Source organism: Rhinatrema bivittatum, chromosome 3 (genome assembly GCF_901001135.1).
Source record: "Rhinatrema bivittatum chromosome 3, aRhiBiv1.1, whole genome shotgun sequence".
NCBI classification, from domain to species: domain Eukaryota; kingdom Metazoa; phylum Chordata; class Amphibia; order Gymnophiona; family Rhinatrematidae; genus Rhinatrema; species Rhinatrema bivittatum.
The window spans coordinates 275,218,899-275,243,985 of record NC_042617.1 but is presented as its reverse complement, the minus strand read 5'-3'; the positions used below and the strand labels follow the sequence as shown (position 1 = coordinate 275,243,985).

Below are 25,087 nucleotides of genomic sequence, written 5' to 3'. Positions count from 1 at the left end.
TCGGATGGAAATGCCTTAGACCACGAAAATCAGAGGAAGTCAGCAAACCCTTCTGTCCTTTCGGCTTGTCCTCTGGGAGCTTGTGCACCTGGTTATCTCCCAAGCTGCTTTATCAGCTGTTCTAGGTCCTCTCCAATAAGAAGCTTGCCCTTAAAGGGGAGCGCTCCAAGCTGAGCCTTTGACAAAATGTCCACTTCCCAATTACGCAGCCACAAGAGTCTCCTAGCCAAGACCGCAGACACCATTGTTCTGGACGAAGTACGAAGAAGGTCATACAAGGCATAAGCTCCATAAACCACTGCAGCCTTTAAGCGTTCCGCTTGCTTCGCTTCCTGGGGCAAGAGGTCCTTGGCGCTCTAACTGTTGCACCCATCGTAGGCTCGCCCGCAGCATATAACTGCTGCAGACTGCCGCTCATACGCAGAGAGCCGAAACTTCAAATATCTTTTTGAGGTGCACCTCCAGTTTCCAATCTTGAATATCCTTCAAAGCCGCCGCTTCTGTGACTGCTATGGTAGTTCATTTCGTGACTGCCGAAAGAGATGCGTCCACCTTAGGAACCTTCAACAGCTCTAGAGCGTCTTCCAGCAACAGATACAGCTTGTCCATCGCCCTGCTGACCTTGAGACCCGTCTCAGGAGTATCCCACTCCTGGACCATCAACTGCTTCACCATCTCATGAAAGGGAAAGGTCTTAGTTGGACCCCGCAAGCCCACCATGACAGGGTCCACCGTATCTGGGCTCAGCTCCACTAGTGGGGACGCAATCCCCAACTCCGCTAGGACATGCGGGATCAGGGGGGGGCAATCTGTCACGCTGGGACAAGCGAACCACCTTAGGATCATTCCCTTCCATGGGAGGTGTCTGGCCTTGTTCTTCCCCTGTGTCAGGACTAACTGGGGGAAAATACACAGCAGCCAACTCACCGCCCTTTATGCGATCCCTCACACAGACAGGCACCCCCCCCCCCCTCGCTTCGAGCCCAAGGAAGCCCTTTTTTTTTTTTTTTTTTTAATTTATCCGGTAGAAGAGAACAGCAAGAAGAAAGAGAGAAAGGGATACTTCCCTGACGATATGGCAGAGTCTGCATGCTGTAGCGGAGGGAGCTGGTCCACCTTAGGATCATTCCTAAGGTGGTTCGCTGGGACAAGCGAACCACCTTAGGAATGATCCTAAGGTGGTTCGCTTGTCCCAGCGTGACAGATTGCCCCCCCCTGATCCCGCATGTCCTAGCGGAGTTGGGGATTGCGTCCCCACTAGTGGAGCTGAGCCCAGATACGGTGGACCCTGTCATGGTGGGCTTGCGGGGTCCAACTAAGACCTTTCCCTTTCATGAGATGGTGAAGCAGTTGATGGTCCAGGAGTGGGTGCCCAGAGGAGCAAATGTGGGGTTCCCAACCCCTGCTTGTTCTTCACCTACAACCAGGGAGGAGGGTCCCATCAGGACCTAACCCCCCCGCCGGGAGGACAGATTCCTGAAGAATTTTCTCTTCCCCATTATCTTTTTTTTTTTTTTTAACTTGAGTACAGAACTGCAGGTTTGCATCACCTCCATCTGCTGGAGACAGAGAAACAATGAAGAGTAGCAGGTCGCACACTGGGTTATAAGGTGGTGCCTGTGAAACTTTCTCTGTCTCCATCTGCTGGAAGGGAAGCAAAAACCAGGAGTCTGGATTGATCTGGGTACATACAGGGAAGAGGAAACATCCTTGTTCAGCCCAGCCCGGCAATCATTTCAGAGATTATCTTCAGCCAACGTGGTAAGGATTTCTTTTAATTGATGTACTGTATGTATTTCTTGGTTGATTTTTTTTTCAGTCTGTCATCAAAAATCACAGATGATGCATTCATCAGACAGTGACATGATTTCTGAAACATAGTTGTATTATGTCGAAGACATAATAAAGTTTAATAGTTAAAAGTAGGAGGGTTTTGGTGCAAAGCCTTCAGGCACCTTTACCTGCCACCTCTGAACCATTTCTCAAAGGGAAAGTACAAGCTGACTTTCCCTGTGAACTGTGTTTAGTTTTAGGCACATTTAAGGTGAGAATTTTTCAATAAGCTTTTTTACTGGGGTAAATCAGCATTTGCCCACATAAAAAACTTTACTTACAAATTATGTGTTTTTACAGGATTGTTCTGGGACAGGTGATAATGGGCTCATCAGGATATTATTATATCTTATTTATGTACTGCAATATACAATAAAAAATTTCCAAAATTAATTGAAATCTTGAAGGCAGGCACCTACAGGTCTGAAAGTTCATGCTGGGGGCGGGGGGCAAGGCTGAAGGTCCGCCTAGGCTTGCATCAGTCCCGATCCCCTGGCACATACGACTTCTTTGTGGTTTCTAAAGCAGTAAGCAAATGGCAGCTGGTATGAAGTTTCCTTTTTAAAATGGAAGCCTCTGTTCCCCTGATGAAAGACTGTGCTCCCAGTGGGAGAGGTGCCTCCCTCATCACTGCCTGTCTTCACCGAAACAACCTGCTCTTTCATAGCATCAGAGCTCCCTTTGTGAGCTCACCACCATCTGAATTCCCCCAGTCCTGTCCTGCAATCCTGCCACACCTTCTTTCCATCCTACAGGGCTGACCACAGGTCTCCTGTCATCCTGGCCAAGAGAAGGCATGCCATGCGGATTACTGAACAGACCTCTGCTGCCGTCTGCCTCCTCTTTAATGCTGGTATGCTCCATGCAACTCAAATAGGTATCATTGCAAGCAAAAACAGTCAGGGCCCCCAGTTTCCTGTGGCAGATTTTTCAAGATTCTGCACCAATTATGTTGTATATATGTGAATTGATTTGCATATTAAATAATGTTACTTTGTATTTTACTTTATTTTTATAAAGTTGTTTTCTGACATTTCTTGTGCCTGGTTAATTTATTTGGTTCGTTTATGGGGGAAAAGGGAAGTTAGTGCCTCATGCTGGGAAAAGAGAAGAGAGAAAGAAAATAAGGAGTGGTAGAGAAAGGGCATCTGGAAGAAAGATGGAAGAGATATGGGACCAAGCTACAGAGTCTTACTCCTGGAGGAATTTTGCGCTACTACGGAGCACAGAATTTGCGCAGAATTGCCAAATTCTGCACAGAAAATGGCAGAGGGGATCCCGGCATGCTGCGAACGGAGCGCGCAAAGATGAAGGCCCCTGTGTACTATGGGACGCGCTCTGCTCGCTGTGAAGATGAAGGCCCCGGTGAGAGTGAATGCGTGTGTGTGTGAGAGAGGAGAGGGAATGGGGTGTGAGAAAGGGGAGGAGCTGTGAGAGCAGGGGGGTGTGAGAGAGAGCATGGGAGGTGATGGGGGGGGGAATGCTTGAGTGTGGGTTTCAGAGAGGGAGTCTATATGAGGAGAGTGTGAAGGAGTGTGTATGTGTGAGAGAGACTGGGAGCTGGTGTGTATGAAAACGGGATCGTGTGTATGTGAGGGTGTTAGCCTGTGTGAGGGATGCATGAGAGAGAGTCATAGGTAGCCTGTGTGAGAGAGAAAGGGAGCTTGTGTGGATGTGTACGCATGAGAGGATGTGTGTGTGCGCGAGAGAGTGAGGAAGCCTATATGAGGGTGTGTGTATGTGTATTAGAGAGAGGGAGCATCTGTGTGAGAGATGGAAAGACAGAGTGAGTCTGTGTGAGGGGCAGTACTGAGAACGGGGTCAAACTCTGGGATTGGCAACAGAGAGGAAGGGGTTGAGCCTAGAGGTGGAGGGGAGAGATACTGGCAAGTGGAGGAGTTGGGGCCTGAGAGGGCAAAGTGGCCAAGGGAGTAGGGAGAGCGAGTGGAAGGGAAACTCTTACAGTGAATTTCTAGGGAAATCTCTAAGTAATAACTTTTTTCTGTATTAATTTAAAATTAATTTCTTAAAGACTGTCATGTAAATTGTGTTATTTTGACCAATATAAAGTTTGCAGAATTTTAAGTTTTTGTGCGCAGAATTCTCCCAGGAGTAACAGAGGGAAGGGAGGAGAAGCGAAGAGGAATCAAAGAGCAGAGGGAGAAGGGATCACAAGAAGAGGGAAGGGGAATACGTGGGTGTTTCCTGGACCAGGAAAGAGGAGATTGGAGATCAAGAGAGGGAAGATCCACTTTCTTCTGACACCACACCCTTGCTCTCACTCACTCCCCACCCCTCAAAAACCCATCACACTGCACAAACCACAACTCCTCCAATCCCCTCACTTCACTTGCACTCACTGTGATCCCCTCATTCACTCTCCAAAGCCAATGATACGCTCCCATTGCCCCATAGTCCCTCACTTACATTCTTCCCCCCAGCCTCTGCAATCCCGTCACTCTTCCTCACTTACTTTCTTCTGGCATTCTATTCCAACCCCCTGCATTCCCTCCCCTACCCCCCCCCCCCCCTTCACCATGATCCCCTTCCACTCTCTCATTCACTTCTTCCCCTCCCCCAATCCTTCCCCGATTCCCTCCCTCATCCTCCTATGGTCAGCTAGGGAATAGGAGGACGACAGTAGCATTGCAGCACCTCAAACCTCCTCCTCCTCTGCTGCCAGGGCCACATGGTTCAGAGCACAACCTTCTGGCCCCGGCAGCAGAGGAGGATGCGGCCCAAGGCACTGCAATGCATTATCCTCCTGCTATCCTCAAGGAGGAGGAGAGAGGGGATAGGGGAAGGGGACACCACTGCCATTACTGTCACTTCTCTGGATTGGACACCCACCCACCCCCTTACCCATCTCCTGCAGCAGCTTGGCTGGGATTGGCCAATTTGGCGGCCCTTATCGCAACACTGCAGGAGAGCAGGGACTCTTTGACAACAGTTTAATTTGGTTAGCAAATAAAAAGCAGCCTAAACCCTTCAGATCCTTCTTTTATTGCTGTTGAGAAATAAGTGGTAACGTTCTGAAATCCCCTCTTGTTCGGTCACACCTCGCACAAGGAACAGGACTGGAATGCTGCTGGTACTGTGCCCCTTCTGACCCGGCGCTTTCCTCCTGCTCCTCTGGGCTTCCAGCTCAAATCAGAAGCAGGGCTGGGATCTGGCACCAGCCGCCATCATTCACACCTGTATTTTATATCCCCTCCCAAATTACTCCAAGCCATCGTTGGCGCAACAGTCCTAGGCCAGAGGCCATGTATCAGGGCTTCTTCTTCATAAGCCCTAAATCCAGTCACTAAGCGCTGCTGCTGGCGATGACTGGGACTTCCTCCTCCCTTCCAAGGGCAGCTCCAAAAGACCCAGAGAGTGGGACAGCTGAGCCAGGAATCAAACGGTCCCTACACACAGCAGGTCACAGCGCTGTCACTGAGCCATATTTATGCCCCGAGGAGACAAGGCACCCAGGGAGATCTAATCACACATAGGAATGGCACCAATCGGCCCCCACTGGCAAACTGTCCAAACAGGATTTATTTGGAAGCTTTAGGCCACAATATAAACTGCTGTGCCAACACCAGTAAAACAGAAACTCTAAATCACATTTTTAGCTTCTTCAAAGTAAATAATAAAAAGAAAAAAAAAAAGTAAATACCAGGGTTGGGAATGTCTCTTGCAGGATAGGCTGAGCATCTGCTGCAGGTCAAGATCTCTACAGCCGTATTGGCTTTCTAGGCCGCAGGCCAAGCTTCTTAATGCGCTCCTCCATTAGGGGAGTGCGTTCCCCTGCCAGTAATCAAATGCACTCTGCTGGCTGCACTCCCCTTCTGGCCTGAATTCAGACTACTAGTACTACTACTGCTATTTATCATTTCTAAAGCCACCTGTGATACTCTGTAGTAGTATCTCTACCCTGTTGCATACTATTTCCCCCTCTGTGAGTGGCTTAGGGTCCAAGCGGAAGTCAGACTCTCTAGGTACCCTCTCTCCTCTCCAGGAAACAAAAATATGATTTAATGGTTTTGGTTCCTTGGCAGGACAAATCCCAAAGGAATAGGACTGCAGAGCCAGAAATGACAGATATACCTGGAGTTTACATCCTTCACAGTATGTAGCTATTTCAGTGTCCTCTCCCAGTTAAAAGCCAAAGGTTTTCTATGACCCATTTAACTGTCAACCATTCCTTCCCAAGCACGGCATACCTGGTCTCTCTCGGGGGATACAAATTTTTACTCAAGTAGTGGATTGGGGGCTCTGCCCCCTCTGTCTCTTTGGACAATACTGCTCCCAAAGCCACCTGTAAGGCATCGCTCTGGAGCAGGGGTGGGCAATTAATTTTCCCATGGGGCCGCATGAGAAATTGGGATGGTTTTAGAGGGCCGGACTAATATAATTAACTCAGTTCTCAATAGCCCTACTTATGAAAAGACAGCAGTTTACCACCAATGCATGTCCTCTGAGAAAACACAACAAATAAGACCAATACAAACGCTTACATGCTAGCAAAATATCTCATCTCGGTAACAGACACAGAACCGACCTAACATACTCCCAGGATCTGTAGTAATGCACATAAACTAATCCGCACACAGTTACACCTGTATTATGGAATACACTCAAACAGGAGCAACCCTATCTATGAAAAGGCAACACTACAAATATTAAATCAGGTACTAAAAACCAATACACCTCTTATTAGGAAAACAGAACTAGCAAGCAGCTATAGATCCCCACACAGAAATAATTGTAAAACTATACTAATAAGCAGAATAAATGTTTCAAAAACAGCTATGAACAGAATAACATCCAACAATTAAAAACTCATAAAAACTATTAAACATTCTCCAAACACCAATAAAATATTTCAAAAAAGCAGACATCACACAATTAAAATGGCAGTCAAGAAAAATAAACTTAAAGCCACCTTTACTTACCCCCTCCAGCAGCTCTCCCACTCCCCTTCCCTGCAGGCCGTGGCACACACCAGAAGCAGCAGTAGAAGCTAAGTTCTATACTTATGGTCCTCTTCCTTAGTGCCCATGTCTCTCACACACACACCATACCAATCATGCCCCCATGACCAGTTTCTGTCTCTCACACACCAATCATCTCCCAAACAGTCTTTGGCACACATACACCAGTCACCTTCCTGAACAGTTTCTCTCATGCCATACACACATACACACAGGCTTCCCACTCCCGTGTTCTACTTACATATATGGGCTTCTCACTCTCATAATCACTTTCTCTATCTCTCTCTCTCACACACACACTCACTCACCAGTCTCTCACTCCCATGCTTGTTCTCTCCACATGCACAGGCTTCTCATTCCCATAATCACTTTCTTTCTCTCTCTCACACACACACACACACACCAGTCACCTGATCTCACTCATGCATACACACACACACAGGCTTCCCACTCCCAAGTTCTCTTTCAGATATACAGGCTTCTCCCTCCCATGCTGTGTCTCACACACACCCAGGTTTCTCACTCTCATGCTCACTCTCTTCACATCAGTGGTGTAGCCAGAATTGATTTTTTGGGTGGGCACAAGGTTAACATGGGTGGGCTGTAGGCATGCAGGTCTACTAGTTGTTTTTTTACTGATAAATAATGCCAAATTATGCAGCATAGCATTCACATCTACGCTTAAGTATGAGGTTTACTTAATGATACAAACATAATTCACGGTGATTTGTGGTACTTTAGCCTTCTTATTATTACGATTTTATACACGGCTCCTACCTGTCCATAAATTTTGAGAGAGCGGTTGTGTTGCTTATATTTAAATTGCTAACATCTCAAAATATAGATATATATTTTTACCTTTGTTGTCTGATCTTTGTATTTTTCTAATCAGTTGGTCCTGGTCTCTTTTTCCCATGTTTTCCCTTACAGCTCATTTCCTAATTCCTTTTCAGTGTCTTTCTTCTATTACTGTCTTCTTCCCTTCCACACACACACACACACACTTTCTCTCACAGACTCCCTCTCACACACTCAAGCTCTCACTCTCATATGCTCTCCCCCCCCAAGCTCACATTCTCTGCAGACATACATACAAGTTCTCACTTTCTCACCCCTCCCCAGGCTTATATTCTTATGCACACACAGACGCACATCCAGGCACCCATTCTCACCCACACACATAAACCCAGACTCCCATTCTCACCCACAAACCCATGCTCCCAGTCTCACCCACACATATTCAAGCTCCCATTCTCATCCATACATATACACATTTAAGGTCCTATTCTCACCCACACATACACACATTCAAGCACCCATTCTTATCCACATATTCAAGCTTCCATTCTCACCCACCCACACAAACCCAGGCTCTCATTCTCACCCACACATACAAGCTCCCATTCACCCACATATTCAAGCTTCCATTCTCACCCACATACACACCCAGGCTCCAGTTTTCACCCACACACACTCCCATTCTCATCCACACATACACATTCAAGCACGTGCACAGCTTCCGCTTCCTCCCCCCAAAGCAGGAAGATCAGCTGCCTCTCCTGCTGCCACTGGCCTCCTGCTATCTTCGGGCGTCGGGCCGTACTGCCCGCCGAACTTCCTGTCGGGAGGGGGGGGAGCGGAAGCACAGCGCACAACGTCCGCTTCCTCCCTCCCCCCCAAGCAGGAAGATCGGCGGGCTGTACGGCCCGACGCCCGAAGATAGCAGGAGGCCGGTGGCAGCAGGAGATGCAGCTGATCTTCCTGTTTTGGGGGAGAAAGCGGAAGCTGTCCGCGGCACTTCCGCTCCCCACCCCCAAACAGGAAGTTCGGCGGGCCCGAAGATAGCAGGAGAACGGGTGGCAGCAGGAGAGGCCAGCTGATCTTCCTGCATTGGGGGGAGGAAGCGGAAGCTGCGCGCGGCGCTTCCGCTCCCCCCCCCCCGAACAGGAAGACCGGTTGGCTATACTGCCGCAGCAGCGCTTCCCCATGTGTGCCGTGATGGCGCGCGAGGCGTGGGTTCTCTTGTTCGCTGTCGCGGGGATGGGATCCCGCGACAGCCTTGCAGTTCCGGTGCCAGTTGGGTGGGCCTGGGTCTAAGTTGGGTGGGCACCTGCCCACCCAGGCCCACCCGTGGCTACGCCATCTTCTAACACCACTGCCGTTACCACTGGGCTTGAACGTGCTGACAGCCCAGCGGCAACGGCAGCGGGAGAGACCGGGAGCGCGCGCCGCGGACCGGTGGTTGGGGACCCCTGAAAAAAGACGGAACTGTGACATATGTAGGAAAGAAACTCGAGCGAAGGCACGCTGTCCGATTGGCCGGTGCTGGGCAAGCCTTGCCCAGCACCGGCCAATCGGGCAGCGTGCCTTCGCTCGAGTCACTCCCTCCCCCCCACCGGACGCTGTAAAAAAAAAAAACAAAACAGTTCATTCTCCGCTCCCTCGCTCCCCGATTGGCCGGCCAATCGGGGAGCGAGGGAGCGGAGAATGAACTGCTGCCTTCCCTCTGCAAGGGAAGGCAGCGTGCCTCATTCCCCGTCTGCTCTCAGCAGTGGGCGGGCCGGTCACAGACCGTAGGCGGGCCGGATTCAGCCCGCGGGCCGCCCCTTGCCCAGGTCTGCTCTGGAGAATAAAGTATTGGAAGAAGTCTGAATTTCCCAGAATCATTGCAAGGCACAAAAATCTCCCGAAGTTTCTGGAAGGCCCTCTTGCATGCTGGAAACTAGACCACCCTGCTGGGTGCCCTCTTTTTCACAAAGCCCATCAATGGTGCCATGAGAGTGGAGAAAGGTGTGATAAATTGGCAGTAGCAGCTAGCATAGCTAAGGAAGGATGTCAATATTTCACTTTTCCTAAAATCATCTGCTTTACTGAAAAGGCCTTGTGCAGGCCCCTTCCCTAGGGAGTACCCCCCAAGTATTTTCTAGAAACTTTGACAGGCGCACTTGAGCATGACCAGCATGCCACTAACCACGCAACCACGCGGGGTCCCTCTTCAGTCTCTTCTTCTCCGCGAAGCTGTTGCCTTGCGGTCGTGGAGCTCGTGCTCTATTTGACAGCTTTTGCTTTTTGGAAGTGTTTTTTTTTTCCCTTCCACGCGTCACGTAGAGTCCCTCATTCCTCCTTCGGGTCCTTCTCAGTGATCTGGCAAGTCCCTTGTGTTTTCGCGGTCGATCACAGACTGTCGCCTTTCCCGGTGCCCGCCGGCCTTTGACTGTGCACAGTGTACTTTTTTCCATGGCATTGACCAGCTTCTGCCGGTGTCCCCGGACTATGTCCATCAAGACCCTCCACAAGGTCTACGTTCTTTACCTGGGGGCATCTTCCAATGTCCGCAGTTGTGATCTCTATGCCCAGATGACCCCTAAGGGTCTTCGGGCCCCGTCTTGACAAAATGTAAAAACATTGTTCAGGTCAAAGTGGTCGGATCCATCCTTGGCCTCAGGGACCTCCAGCCCGCTTGGAAAGGAAATCCCGGGCTTGACCCCTTCGGTATAGCCCTCTCCTACGTTCCTCGGCCCCAATCTTGGTACAGGGGACTGACTGTGGTCTTTGTCGTCCTGTTCCCGGTCGGGTTCCTTGCATTTGCCATCGGTTCCGGGCAAGGACCGCGGTGACCGTAAAGAAAGGTTGAAGAAACACAGTCAATCATTCATCATCTTCTAAGCCAGACCATGGACAGGCATTGATGTCTGTGCCTCCCACCAAGCAGTTTAGAGCTGAGGAAGCGATTTCCTTCGACCCCGCCGATGCCTCCAGGCGGCCTCCACCGACACCGGTGGAGGGCTCGGTGCCCCTCTGTGCTCCAGGGAACGTCCCAATTCCGCCTGCTCCTCTCCTCAAGCCATTTTATCCTCAGCTGCCTTTGAGGAGGAGTTAGAGAGGCACACGTGTGGTTAGCAGTCGGCCGGGCCTCCAGGGCTTTGAACTCCTGGTTCCACCGGGATCGCCACCACACCAAGAGCCTACTCTACTGGTACTTGCGCCATTACTGGAACAGCTCGATATGCTGGTACCCCAAGCCCCTTCACAGCCAAAGGGAGCACCAATGCCACCGCCACCAGCCCCCATACTGGCGAGTGACTCCTCCAAGGAGGAAGGGCCATTGGGTTCAATGGTGGCTCAGAGATGATTGGTGCCATGTCACCTCCCAGCTCTCCCAGGGCCATCGGGATCGGTTCCACCGATGCCTTTGGGACCCCCAATCAGCCCGATGCTGGTGGATACTTCGGTGCTCCTGCAACCTCGAGGCCCTTCGATGCCACTGGCTCCTCTCTCGATGCCATCGAGGCCTACATCTCATCTGCTGTTGGGTCTTTGATCCCCCCCTGCATCCCTGGAGGGTCAAGGTGAAGGTGAGGCCCCTTATGACCCCTGGGAGAGGGAGGCATCCATATCCTCCTCTGAGGATCTGCCTTCTGAGCCCTCTCCTCTAGAAAAGCAACAAAAATCTCCCCTGGAGGATCTCTCCTTTGTGGGATTCGTGAAGGCATGGCAGAATCAGTGCCTTTCCAGTTTTTAACAGAGCAGGACACCAGGCACAAGATGCTTGAGATTCTACACTTCATAGATGCCCCGAAAGAGGTGGTGGCGGTGCCAGTCCATGATATCTTCAAGGAGCTCGTAACCTGTCTTTGGGAACACCCCATCTCGGTGCCACCGGTTAACCAGAAGACTGACGCGGTATACCTAGTCCAGCCATTCACTGGATTCAACCATCGTCAACTCCGCCCTAAAGAAGGCGAAAAGGATCCACACCCATGCCTTGGCTCCCCCAGGGTGAGAGCACAGGGCTCTTGACGCTTTTGGATGCCGGGTGTTTCAGGGCACCATGTTGACTGCTCAGATAGCTTGCTACCAATGATACAATGGGCAATTCTCCAGGAACCTGTGGAAGCAGGCCCCTGAATTAAGTGAGTGCCTACCACAGTAGTTCCAGGAGGATTTCCAGACACTCGTCCAGCAGGGCTTGGAGTGCGATAAGCATGAGGTTCGCTCTGCTTATGACGTCTTTGAGACAGCCATGAGAACCGCTGCAGTGGGCAAAGGAGCCCGGCAGATGGCGTGGCGACAAGCCTCAGACTTGTGCCCTGAGATCCAAGACCATCTGGCTGATTTACCATGTACGGGGGAAATTTTATTTGGAGACAGAATTAAGGAGGCGGTAGCGCAACTGAAGGACTATCAGGAGACCCTTCAGCAGTTGTCAGCTAGTACCTCTGACACTCAGCCAGCCAAGAAGCCCCCACGGCAATACCCGAGGCCTTTTTAATTGACCTTGAAAATACTACCCACCAACACAGAGGTCCAGGGCTCAACGGTGTATTCCCAGGGTGAGACCAAGGCAACTTTAGCCACCCCGGGCAACCACTGTTTCACCGTAGAATCCCCATTACAGGGTTTTAACTGGCGGTCAAGGAGTATGAGCCAACCTTCCCCGTCAGGCTCCGTACCCCCGGTTTAGGGTTGGCGCCAGCTGTTTGCAGATAGATGGACCTCGAACACTTCAGACCTTTGGGTCCTGTTCATCGTGCAGCAGGGTTACCAGCTGCATTTCCAGCAACTTCCACCCCACTCATTTCCGTGTCCCTGGTGGAGAGAATCAAGGGATTTGCAGATTCTTCAGATAGAGCGCTCTGCCCTCGTTCTGGCTCAAGCAGTCAAACCCATCCACCCAGCCAACAGGGCCAGGGGCTCTACTCCAGGTATTTTCTAATCCTCAAGAAAAACGGGGGGCCTCCGACTCATTCTGGACCTGAGAGCTTTAAACTGTTTTTGGGTGAAGGGAAAGTTCAAAATGGTCTCGCTGGGCTCCCTGATTCTCCTTCTCAAGGTGGCAGATTGGCTCTGCTCCCTCAATCTAAAAGACGCATACACCCATATCCCCACCTTTCGGTCGGATCGGCATGCGATTCCTGGTCAACGGGAATCACTATCGGTATCGTGTTCTGTCCTTTGGCCTGGTAACTGCTCCCTGGTTCTTTACCAAATGTCTGGCGGTTGTCGAAGCCCATCTTTGAAGGCAGGGGATTCATGTGTTTCTTTACCTCGACAATTGGCTTATCAAGGGCAACTCCCGACAAGGGGCTCAGAGTACCATGCGCATCACGATCCAGACTTTGGAGCCCCTGAGATTTCTGATCAACTATCCAAAATCCCACCTCCAACCGTATTTGCAACTGGACTTTTATCGGAGCACAACTGGACACAGTCCAGGCGAAGGCTTTCCTGCCCCGGGACAGGGCAGAGACCTTCGCGGCTCTTGCTCGAGAGGTCTCTGGCTGCCCCCATGTCTCAGCACACCAATTCCTCTGCCTGCTGGGCCACATGGCAATGACTGTGCATGTCACCCCCTTTGCTCAGTTGCACATGCGCAGAGCCAGTGGACGTTGTGTTCTCAGTGGTGTCAGGCTTCGCAGGACCTGCGTGTTCGTAGTCTCATCACTACACTGTTGCAACAGACTCTCCAGTGGTGGGCAACCCCCCTCAAATATGAAGCGGGGATACCCCTTTTGGAGCCCTCAACCCCAGGTCACCCTCACCACCGAAGCATCTCAGATGGAATGGGGACCACATGTTGCGGGCTTCCACACCCAGGAGTTTTAGTCGGCTCAGGAATCGCAGCTTTCCTTACACCCTTCAGGTGTTCTGAGAGCAGCTCCTGAACAAAGTGGTTCTGGTTCAGACGACAATCAGGTTGCCATGTGGTACCTGAACAAGCAGGGGGGGAATGGGGTCCTTTCCCCTCTGTCAGGAGGTGGTCCACTCTTGGTCGTGGGCCATCGAAAACGGCATCACCTTCTGGGGGTGGACAACATCCTAGCGGATGCCTTGAGCCGGGCATTCAAGCCTCACGAGTGGTCCCTCAATCAAGAGGTAGCAAACCAGATCTTTCACTCCTGGGGGACACTGGACATAGAACTCTTCGCCTCCTTAGAAATCAGGAAAGTGCCCTGCTTCTGCTCTCTCAGCCAAAGGAGTGAGGGGGGTGGGGGGGGGGGGGGGAGTTGATAGCGGATGCTTGATTCACTAGGGCACCAGTTTGCTGTACGTTTACCCTCCCCTTCTTCTCATATCGAAAACGCTCCAGAAGTTAAGCAGCAGGATCAGAGTTCTATGATCCTGATTGCCCCCTTCTGGCCCCATCAGGTGTGGTTTCCGACCCTTCGGGACCTGGCCTCACGTCCCCCTGATCCGATTGGGGACAGCTCCAGACCTAATTACCAAGGACCAGGGTAAACCCTGGCTCTAACTGCTTGGATGTTGACCAATTGACGGTGCGGGCCCTCGGCCTTTCAGAAGGGGTATCACATGTTATTCTGGAGTCCAGAAAACCTTCCACCCGACGTGGTCTGGATCCCTTCTCTTGCTCCCCTCCCACACTCTTAGCTACCTGTTGCCCCTCTCAGAATCTGGCCTACAGACCACTTCAGTGAGGGTTCACCTCAGTGCCATTGGGGCATACCACTGGGGTACAGATGGTAATATTTCTTCCCATCTGCTCGTGGACCAATTCATGAGGGACTTATTAAAACTGAAGCCCCCCACTCGTCCTCCAGCAGTCTCCTGGGATCGCAACATAGTCCTCTCGCAACTCATGAAATCTGTTTGAGTCATTGCATTCTTATGATCTAAAGTACCTTTCCTGGAAAGTTATCTTCTTGGTCGCAGTTACATCAATTCGCTGGGTCGGTGAACTGCAAGCTCTTGTGTTGTACCCGCCTTACACAAAGTTTTGTCACAACAAGGTGGTCCTGCGAATGCATCTGAAGTTCCTTCCCAAGGTGGTGTCAGAGTAGACCGCGAAAACAGTTATGGATTTAAGAATAGCCATTGGTCATTAATGGATGGAATTTTGCTGGACGTCACAGATAAACAGTTTTGAAGGAGTGATTCCCTTGAGGCAGGACCTTTTTCGGTCTGAAACGCGATCGTGTCAGGACTGAGATTGAGACGCTAATTGCGATGAGTATCATTTTTTAAATCAGTTGGGACTGTGACTGACTATTATAGCTTTAAAATAAGAGCTGTTAAGCGTATGTTACACCTTGAAGTTTGTCAGCACACCTTGGGATTCTATTCATATATGATGAAAAAGACAAAAAATTGAAAAGATGATGAAAATAAAGTAAAGTGACCCGATACCACAATAAGAGTCTGTTATTAATTACTGACTCTAAGAGTAAGGGTCCCACAAAATTTGAAGTTTGATGGCTTAATGATATGCGTATGAAGTAGATACCAGTTGAACCATACATTTGGATTCGAGAGTTCCATCTCAACCAATCTATTGTGTTGCCTTCCTTTTTCCCCCAAGGCCTCACACTCACCAGGGTGAGCGTGCGCTACACACACTGGATTGCAAGAAGGCGCTTGCCTTTTACTTGGAATGGACAATGCCTCACCGTCCTCCACTCAGCTTTTACTCTCCTTCGACAGAAACAGATTAGGAGTCGCTGTCTCTAAAACAGACCCTATCCCTGGGTCTGTTTAGAGACAGCGACTCTTAATTGGCTAGAGGACTGCATTGCTTTCTGCTACGCACAGGCGGGCTTGCAGCTTGACGGTCGGGCCACATAAGCCTCGGTGGCTCACTTGTGTGCAGTTCCCATTCACAAGATTTGCAGAGTGGATTTCCCTCCACACTTTCACCTCACATTACTGCCTGTATAATGATGACCGACAAGACAGTTGTTTTGGCAGTCTATCCTCTGTAAACTCTTCCAGCCATGAAAACCCAACTCTCCCTCCCTGGGCCCTATCCTTGGGTTCAGGTCTGCTCCTGTGGTTGTTGCAGCTCTAGTTGTTGTGCACGTTGGCACCTGTTCGGAGAGGCCTGGAGCTACTTATTCACACATGTGTGAGGACTACCACCTGTCTATCTTTGGAGAAAGCAGAGTTGCTTACCTGTAACAGGTGTTCTCCAAGTTCAGCTGGATGTTAGTCCTCACGAAACCCACCCACTGCCCCGCAGAGTTTGGTTTTCTCTCGGTTTATTTTATTTTTTCACGAACTCTATGTTATAAGACTGAAGAGGGACCCCGCGTGGATGCATAGTTAACAGCATGCTGGGCATGCTCAATGTGCCTGTCAAAGTTTCTAGAAATTTTTCCGTGCCAGGCTCCATCGGATGATGTCACCCATGTGTGAGGACTAACATCCTGCTGTCCTTGGAGAACACCTGTTATAGATAAGCAACTCTGCTTTCTGCTTTACCCTTTAAAAAATGAACAGGTGTTTTTGAACTTTCCAAAGCTTAAGGAGGTTCACATGATATAGCTGTTACCCCTTTTTGGTTCCAGTTGAGTAAATGTAGTCTTTACCTCCCCTGTACAAGTGAGGGCCTTAACTGTTTCCTACCGTTTGGCCAGGAATTTGCTCTCAGCCACAGGTAGCAGCAGCATCACTCTTATTGCCTAGTTTGTAGATATAGACACAAGCTTTCTAAATATAACCTTGTGCTTAGGTCTACTGCACACTTACAATATTCTCTTCAGCAAATTTACCGTGAAGGGTAGTGGGTGTGCAAGCCCTTTGTGCTGTGGCATAGTTCACGCAGCCTTGAGGGTGAACCGCCCAAGACCTGTGCTGGCAGCTAGTGAATGTGTCCTGTAGCGGGGCAGTCTGGAGTTTCAACTTTACCAGCTGCTTCCCCTGTAGGCTGAGCCCTTGGGTTCTGGCGGTCAGCAGGACTTAGGCAGGTATGCAAGGGTAATGAAGATAACTAAGGCACACTGGGGTCAGGGCAGGCAGCTAGCAGGAATGGTCAGGTCCAGGTGGCAGGCAATTGTGGTCAGGTCCAAGCAAGAGCTCAAGATCCAGAAAGTCGGAGCAAGGGTGGGTGAAGACACTGGACAAGACGGATAAGGTAATGCGAGGCTGGACAAGAAACAGGCTGCAGAAGACAAGGACTGAAAGCAAGGCTGGACAAGAATCAGGAACACAGGAATGCTAGGCAATACGCACTGCAAGGCAGGAGACCTGTTGCTGAGGTGAGGTAATGCTGCAAAAGTCCTTGCTTCTTTAGGCTGATTAGCTCAGCGTTTCCCCACCATAGGTCCCATATAATACACTTGTGCCTAAGGAGGTTCCGGAACAGGCGCAGCATGGCAGTGTGTGGGATGTGCTTGGCAGTGCCGAGGAGACGGCTGTGTGGTATAGCTACAGGGATGTATTGGTGGTATCTGGACTGCTCTCAGTGGCATCGGGGTGAGTACAGCAGCTCGCGGGGCCATCCTGTGAGCCTTGTTCCTAACATTTACCAGTTATGGTCATATGTTCTCAGAGCTCTACAACATACCGTAAAAGCATTTTTTTAAATTCGCGATCACTACCCTGCTTTTCCCCATTTCCCCAGGTCAAAGCATGCCCTTCAGTTTTAGCCCACACAGCTACTTGAATGGTGAACATGCTGGGAAACCTCTCAAACTGCAAACAGAAAGAAAAAAAAAACCAAAACTTGTTCCAAGTTCTATTTCTGTAATTACAACCTGGCAGAGCATTCCCTTAAGGGCCTAGTTTAATCTTTCTACCAGCACATCTGTCTGGGGGAGTAGCCTAATGTTCGCACTGAGCTACTTTTAAGCTCCTTCAAGGTCGGACATAAAACTGGTGTCCTGATCTGCGAGTATTTCTTTTTCTTTTTGACACGGCTGTTTTCTCCTGCTCCTTGGATTTCCACTTCAGCCAGAATCATCTTCTATTGGGCTATGGCACCATGATTCCCCATTTGCAATTCTCCTCTTGCAGTCTATTCCCTTACACGAGGGTCCATGTTTAGCATTTCTGTAGGTAGCTATGGAGTCGACAGGGGCAGGAGGAATATTATCTCCTCTCAGGGAGCCTTACAATAGACATGCACCTGATTGTGAACCAACCATGTGGCAGCTGAGCCTGGGAGGACGCACAGGAGTTGTTCAATGACAATCTCTTTAGTGGCAGCAGTACTTCTTCCTCTGATTTAAGCCAGTAATTCCAGAATTTCTGTAGCTGCAATGCTGGGGCTATCAGATGAGTTTTTTGCCCTCACTGCGGTAGCTCCCAAACCCTCTGACAGCTGCTCTCCCAGAGGCACAGATAGCGGATGTAGTCCTGTGCTGGCCTCCAGAAATAAAGCCATAGGCCACCTGAGCTTCCCCGGTCAAAGGCACATGATGCAGGACCCATTGCTCCTTGGGCCACTGAAAAGCTGCTTCTGCTCTCTTGAAGGTAAGCAGATTCACCTCAGGTCACCTTATACACGTGAATTGCTTACACTGGCATGGCTAAAGATCTGCAAGTTGTAGGTAAACTGCTCCAGCCAACTGAAAATCAAATTATTGCTGTGGGCTTGGCATCTCAATAGTAGATGAAATTTAGCATGGACAAGTGCAAAGTGATGCACATCTACATATATCTAACTAGATAAATGAAGCTTGACCGACGTGCCCGCAAATGCGCAGTAGAGAGCAGCTCTACTGCGCATGTGCGGGCGAGCACGTCAGTCTTAGGCAGCGTCAAAAAAAAACCAAAAAACATGGCGGCAGCGGTGGTAGCAGCGGTAGCGGGCGGTAGCGGCGGCGGTAGCGGGCGGTAGCGGCAGCGGTGGTGGGCGGGGGCGGTAGCGGCAGCGGGCGGCAGGAGGCGGTAGGGTAGCGGCGCAGGCGGTGGTAGCGGCAGCGGCCAGTAGCGAGGGAGGAGGAGAGAGAGAGAGGGGGAGGACGGACTAAGTGGGAGGGACGAAGAGAGAGAGTGGGAGGGAGTGACTGAGTGAGAGGGAGGGACTGAGTGAGGGGGAGTGAGCGGGACTGAGGGAGAGGGAGGGAGTGAGTGGGACTGAGGGAGAGGGAGGGAGGGAGTGGGACTGAGAGGGAGAGTGAGTGGGACTGAGGGGGAGTGAGAGGGAGAGAGGGGGAGGGAGTGAGTGAGACTGAGTGGGAGGGAGGACTGAGTGAGAGGAGAGGGAGGCTGGGGAGGAGTGGGTGAGTGGGTGGGAGGGAGGTAGGGGGGAGAGAATGAGGGAGGTAGGGGAGAGAGAATGAGGGGGAGGTGAGAGACAGAGGGATGTAGCCCGTTTTAACGGGCTTAACGGCTTGTATATATATAATACACTTAAGCTCTGGAAAATGGTGTCTGTTTTTGGGGCCAGCAGAGTGCACATGTACACATCCACATGACTGCTGGGCATGTGGACAAGGTGAAGAAGCTGCACGGCCTTGTAAAAAGTGGCCATGTGAGCTGGTAGGCAGCCTGGCACGGTTGAGCAAAGTTTCACTGGGTGATAACTAGTAGGGAAACATAATCCTGACTATATACACACACACAAAAAAAAGCTGAGTTCCACATTAGGAGTTCTCATTCAGGAAAGGGACCTTGGAGTCACTGTGGACACTGCATTGATTTCAGCCCTGGCTCTGATTGAGTTGAAAGTACAAAGGAACAGGAGGAAAGGAGAAACCAACATACAGGAAAGCCAAGATTTTGAGATATGCGATAATAGTGCTATAAATTGCAGCTCCCTTGGCCTGTAACCTTGGGGGTCATCTTTGATGCTTCTCTTTCCTTTTCTATGTACATCCAAACACACTGCTAATGGAGTGCTGTTCCTTCCTCTATAAACACTGCTAAAATAATCCCTTCGTATCAAAGCATGATACCAAATTGCTCATCCACATGCAACCTCCCCACTTATACCACAACTTGCTCTTTGTAGGCCTCTACTGAAAAGTCTTTCTCCACTGCAATCTGTTCAAAATTCAGCTGCACGACTTATTTTCCTTCAACATTGCTATGACCATGTAACCCCTCTTCTCAGAATGCTATATTGGCTTCCCATCGGCTTCCAATTACGGTTCAACTTTCTCTTAGTCGCATTCCCTCTGCAGCTCATTATCCATCTTTTCTTTTCTCTTCCTACACCCTTCCTCATAAACTCCCTTCATCAGATAAGATGGTCTAGAACCTTCTCCTCCACTGCCAATTCCCAACTTTGCACATTCTACCTTGCTGCACCATATGCTTGGAATACTTACTGATTTGGTGCATCATGCTCCCTTCTGTGACCGTATTCAAATCCTATTTATAAAAACCCACCTTTCTGAGGCTGCATTAAAATCCTAACCACTTTTCGACAATAAATACACTTCCCACAGATTCTTGTTTGTCATGCATGTTTATCTTGACTAAACTGTAAGCTACATGGAGCAGAGATTGTCTTTTACACATATCTGTTCAGCACTGCGTATATCTAGCAGCACTTAAAAATGATAAATTGTAGTAGCTTTAATTAGACATTCTCAGAAGAGCCAGGTCTAGGTTTTTGGGCTAGGGACAGTGGAGAATATTGTGGATGTGATGCATACACAGCTCAGGAATGGGAAGCTTTTCTGGCAGGAGAAGGCACAGATGAGCACAGTGGTCAGCAGAGAAACTTGATTCTCCCAGAGAAGACATTTGGATCTTAGCGCGCCAGAAGATAAACATATGGGATCCTGAACAGACAAGGAGCAAGTAACAAAATCCCTTCCTTATTTCCAGTCCATATGGGAGCACAGCTAAGATAATTCTGCTTTCAGCTGATCTCAGGCTATTGTTTTACCTATGTTAGATTCTGTAATGCGTTATATCTTGGTTTGCCTATGTCATCAACCAAGGCATTACAAATGTTACAAAATGCTGCAATGCATCTGATCTCTGACCACAGCATGTGAAATCACATTGTTTGATCTCCACCGGTTACTTGTCCAGTGGAGGGTCAATATAAAACTGCTATCTTAGTCTATAAACTACTTGCTCTGGATTCTTTGCCTTGGGCTAATGCGTTGTTGAGAATATACAATCCCACAAGTTCCCTTAGTTCTTCTCAAAGGGGTTTGTTGGATATTCTGTCTGTGAGACATGCACATCTAACTGAGATTCATGAATTTCTGTTGCCACCCCAATTTGGTGAAATTCTTTGCCACAAGAACTGCATTTGATGACGTGTGCTAAGACATTTAAAAATATACCTATTCAGGCTTGCTTTTTCATGCTAGACCAAACTGTTCCCTTGGAGGGCAGCTGTCACATTTAATTTATGTCTGCTATTGCTACTGTAATTTCTATTTTGTTTGTTTGATTTTATTATGTATGTATTTGTTTGTATGCAACCTTGGGCCCAGTTATAAGTGTTCTATAATCTCCGAAAATAAATAAATAAATATCTGTCTCCATTCCTCTATACATTGGCTTTGAGTACATGCTTTTTTGCCCTCTGCCTTTCTTCTTGTTTTCTCTCTGTCTTCATTTACTGACTAAAGGGGAAGTGTTGTTTGGTTTTTCAAGAGGAAAATCCAGTGAGTTATGACATCCACACAGATCAGTAGAGGGGACGATATAATTGCAGGGGTGTTAATACCAATATCGGTGAGGAGTCAGGAAAGAGGAAACGGCTGTTGATTTCATGTCCATGCTATGCTGTCTGCTTGCCTCCCATTCCAACCTCAGAAACCGATTTAAAGACAAATCTTTGCACTTACTCACTCGCCCAGGAAGGAAGGGCTGTACAGAGACATCCTGCAGGCTTAATAACCAGATGCTGGCAGGAGCTGTCCACAGTACTCGCAGCTGTCCTGCCACCCAAACTTCACTTTCTACAGGCTGTAAGGATAGAAGAAACTCCCCACACCAATGACAGGACAGTTGCATCCTGGAAGCTGGCCTTTTCTTACCAATAAACACCCACACTTCTCCTAAAATGAAGAGTTGTTTCTGGAAACAAATGAAGCAGTTGGGTGAAGAAAAATACCTTTATGACATTAACGAATGTTTTGAGATGCAAAACCTTGGAACTATTAAGGTTCCTTCCTCATGCAGTCTGAGACAATGCCGTGTTTCCGGAGGAAGGGACTCTAGTAGTCCCAAAAGCTCTCGTCTTAAAACATGTGTTAACCTTATAAAGGCATTGCCTCTCTCCAACTACTTTGTTGGTTTCCTTTCATTTTAAAACAAACACTCTTATTAATCATGTGTGTTCATATGGAGATGATGCACTTCCACAAAACAAGTAACTGAGAAATAAATCACAGTTGTTATGATTGTGCTTCTATATTTACAATAATAAAAAGATAACTTTTCTAACCAAACTTTATAATTGTGTCTGCTGTAATCTAAATTGTACTAACTCCAGCAAGATGTCTTAACAGGTGATCCTTATACAGTCATCAAATACACTTAATTTTTGGCAGGCTAATAGGGTGCTATTTTCTGGCAACACGATTGGAATTTAAAGAAAAATCCATGTGCAAAAAGGAGACTTTGGCCCAAAACCGCCTGTTGTGACCGTCGGTCTTCAATGGCTTCGCCCCGCCTACCTCTCACTTCTTGCGGCTCCTCCCGCTCACCTCTGACTACTGGCTGCCGCGGATTCTGTTTGCCGTTCTCTCCAGCGTCCCTGGACCGGCTTTAGTGCTGCCTCCCGTCATGCTCCTCCAAGGTACCTTAGGGCGCGTGCACGCCACCCTCATCTTTATTTCCACGTTGGCGCGAACCTCAGGGGCGTCCCCCTGATATGACGCTACGCTGCCTGGATATTTAAGCCTACAGTGTTTGCTAGCTCATCGAGTTAGCAATGGAAACTCTACGGATGGGATGCGTTCTCCATACCGAAGCTGCTCTGCCACTCCAGCGCTATCTGGAACTCTTGCACCCTTCGGGGTTGTTAATAGGGTACCCGCTCCTCGGAGGCCTCTTCTGCTTCTTTCAGGTGCTATCAGGAAACTGGTACTCGCTCCTCGAGGGCCCATGTTCCCTGAGTCGCTGCCTGCATCTTCAAACCTTTCTACTTGGAAGACTTCACTAACAGTTTCCATCTGTGAGTACAACTACCATCTATTCCACAGTACTGCTTCACTGGAATCAGGTACTTGCTCCTCGAGGGCCTGCCCTCTGTTCTGGTGCCAGACCTTTTATCTAGTGGAATCTCTGTTACTACTACGTGAGTACAATACAACTGAGATTCTCTGCTCTAAGGGATCAGGTACTCGCTCCTCAAGGGCCTGCTCTCCCTGTCTCGGAGCTTCTCCTAATTCTACCTGGGACTCTGAATGCTTCTCATTGTGTATTCAGAACTCTGTGTCTCTTTCCACTATAGCACAGCCAGCAGAGGATTCGCTGTTCCAGCGTTATGTGGGAGACCTGCCCAGCGGGCTCAAACATCCACTACTCACTACTGCCACCTCTGGTGGTTTCCAAAACTGTTTAATAAAAGATTCAAATCTGTGTTTGTGTGTCCAGAGTCTAGCATGACACTGTGGTCCCTCTCGGGACTGCCCCCTGTGGGCGTGGTCAGCTGCCCCAGTGTCCAAGGATCCACCCAAACATCAATAACCATAACAGGGCCAACATCAGCCTAGGCCAGGAGTAGGCACCTGTGGGTCCTGGAATACCATAAAAAAGTCTAGTTTTCAGGACATTCACAATGAGTATGCATGAGATATATTTGTATACAGTGGAGGCAGTGCATGCAACTATACCTCATCCATATTCAATGTACATATCCTGAAGACCAGACCTGATTGTGGCCCTCCAGGATCAAAGCTGTTCTGTACTTGAGACTACACGTGATCTGGGGTGCTTATGATTCAAGATTTTCTAAGGCTTTCACAAATTAAGTCAGTTTTAAAATCTGGATACTCCAAGTTGAGACTTTTGCACCAATTAAAAGACATTTTGCTCAAGGAGTATTTTCAGTCTTGTATGTTGGACTGCTTAAGACAAGTATTCCACCAGGTTCTACAATTAGTCCAAAATTCAGCAAACTTTCTTACTGGCTGTTTATTACATGCACATATTACATTTTACCTTAAAGATAAGGAGTAACATGCTATTGCTTAAAGCATATTTAAGATCATAATGAGTGTATTTAAAGCTTTAACTCATGGAATATTCCCTTGAGGAACCACAGTTCAACGGATAGTCTTTTGCTTGTTGTTCCATCATTTATGTTGAACTGATTGCAGGAAACTCAAAATTGTATATTCTCTGTAATCAGACTATCTCTTTGGAATGCTTTACCATTTCAACTGAGAGAAATATTATAAGTATTTTTGTAAGCAAGTTAAGGCATATTATTTTATTCAGGCCTTTGAATCCTGAATTCTTTTACTCTAATTAAACTTCTCGTTGGGACAGTGTTTACTGTGTGATGAGAGATTTCATGAGAAACTTTATATGATTATTTAATGTCTGTTTATCTGATTTTATGATTATTTTTTTATATTGCATGTTATTTTTATGGGCGTATAATAATTTTGTTAACTGTTTTGAAATTAAAATAAATAAATAAATAAAAAAATAGGACCACAGATAAGAGATTGGTCAACTGACTGAAGCTCAGAATCTGCCTGGTTCTGGTCTTATGCTATGATCAGAAAGAACTAGAATAAAGCCAAGCCATTACACCTCCAATCACAAGGCCAAAGTGATCGCCACAATCTTCATGCAAAGTTGGCATCAGAAAGCCACTCAGGAATGAAGATCCCTGGTTCTCCGTGCACCCTTACTTTACCACTGAGCATCTATTGGGACAAAGTTATAGTAACAAAGTATTGACAGCAGAAAAAGATCAAATGGACCATCGAGTCTGCCCAGCAAGTTTCAAGCCCTAAGGACAAAGGCTCAGTACTACGAAAATGTTTTCCCAATGATACTGGGCCATTTATATAATATGAAAATTGCTCAATGGGAATCTTTTTGCAGTAAAGTCCATAATGAACACTATTTGCATTTGCAAAGCTGTCCACAATTTAGCACATTGGTCTCTGTATGTTTTGGGCTAGCTCCCCTCTGTTTTCTGGCTTCCCTCTTTTTAAATTGCAGACACATCATCGATCCCTTTAATGTCCCTGTTGAGAATCTGCCTTATTAAAAAAAAAAAAAAAAAAGTTCACCAAACCATCTTGAATGTCTGTCCCATTGGCAGAAAAAAAATGACTTTTTTTTGTTTTTTTTTTTACAGTTCTGAATTCTACACCAGAAATCTCATAAAGCTTACCCGACATTAAGATGATCCACAAGAGCCTCTGTTAAGGAGGTAGCCGCAGCAATAGCCTCTTTTCTTCTTTTCTCTGTTAAAAAAAACAAAAACAGGCTACAATTACAACCACTGATTATTTGCAAAGGAGAAACATGGAGCAGCTACTGTGCCTATCAGTGGGTTCAGACCTTTCTCTTGGTTTTAAACCCCTACCTGTGCTATTTAACTTATACTACTCCTCCCCCTGCCTTTACCCAAAGATTATTAGACTACCCCAGCCAAT

The 25,087-nt window shown here is 48.3% G+C and overlaps 1 protein-coding gene across 1 annotated transcript in view; it reads right to left on the bottom strand.

The window, feature by feature from the left end:
* The window catches only part of BLOC1S1 (biogenesis of lysosomal organelles complex 1 subunit 1), a 50,903-nt gene that overhangs the window by 25,245 nt on the left and 571 nt on the right, over window positions 1-25,087 (bottom strand). Inside the window, exon 2 of the mRNA XM_029594687.1 lies at window positions 24,823-24,895. Within this exon, the coding sequence (XP_029450547.1) occupies window positions 24,823-24,895 (73 nt within the window). The remainder of the gene's footprint in view (window positions 1-24,822; window positions 24,896-25,087) is intronic.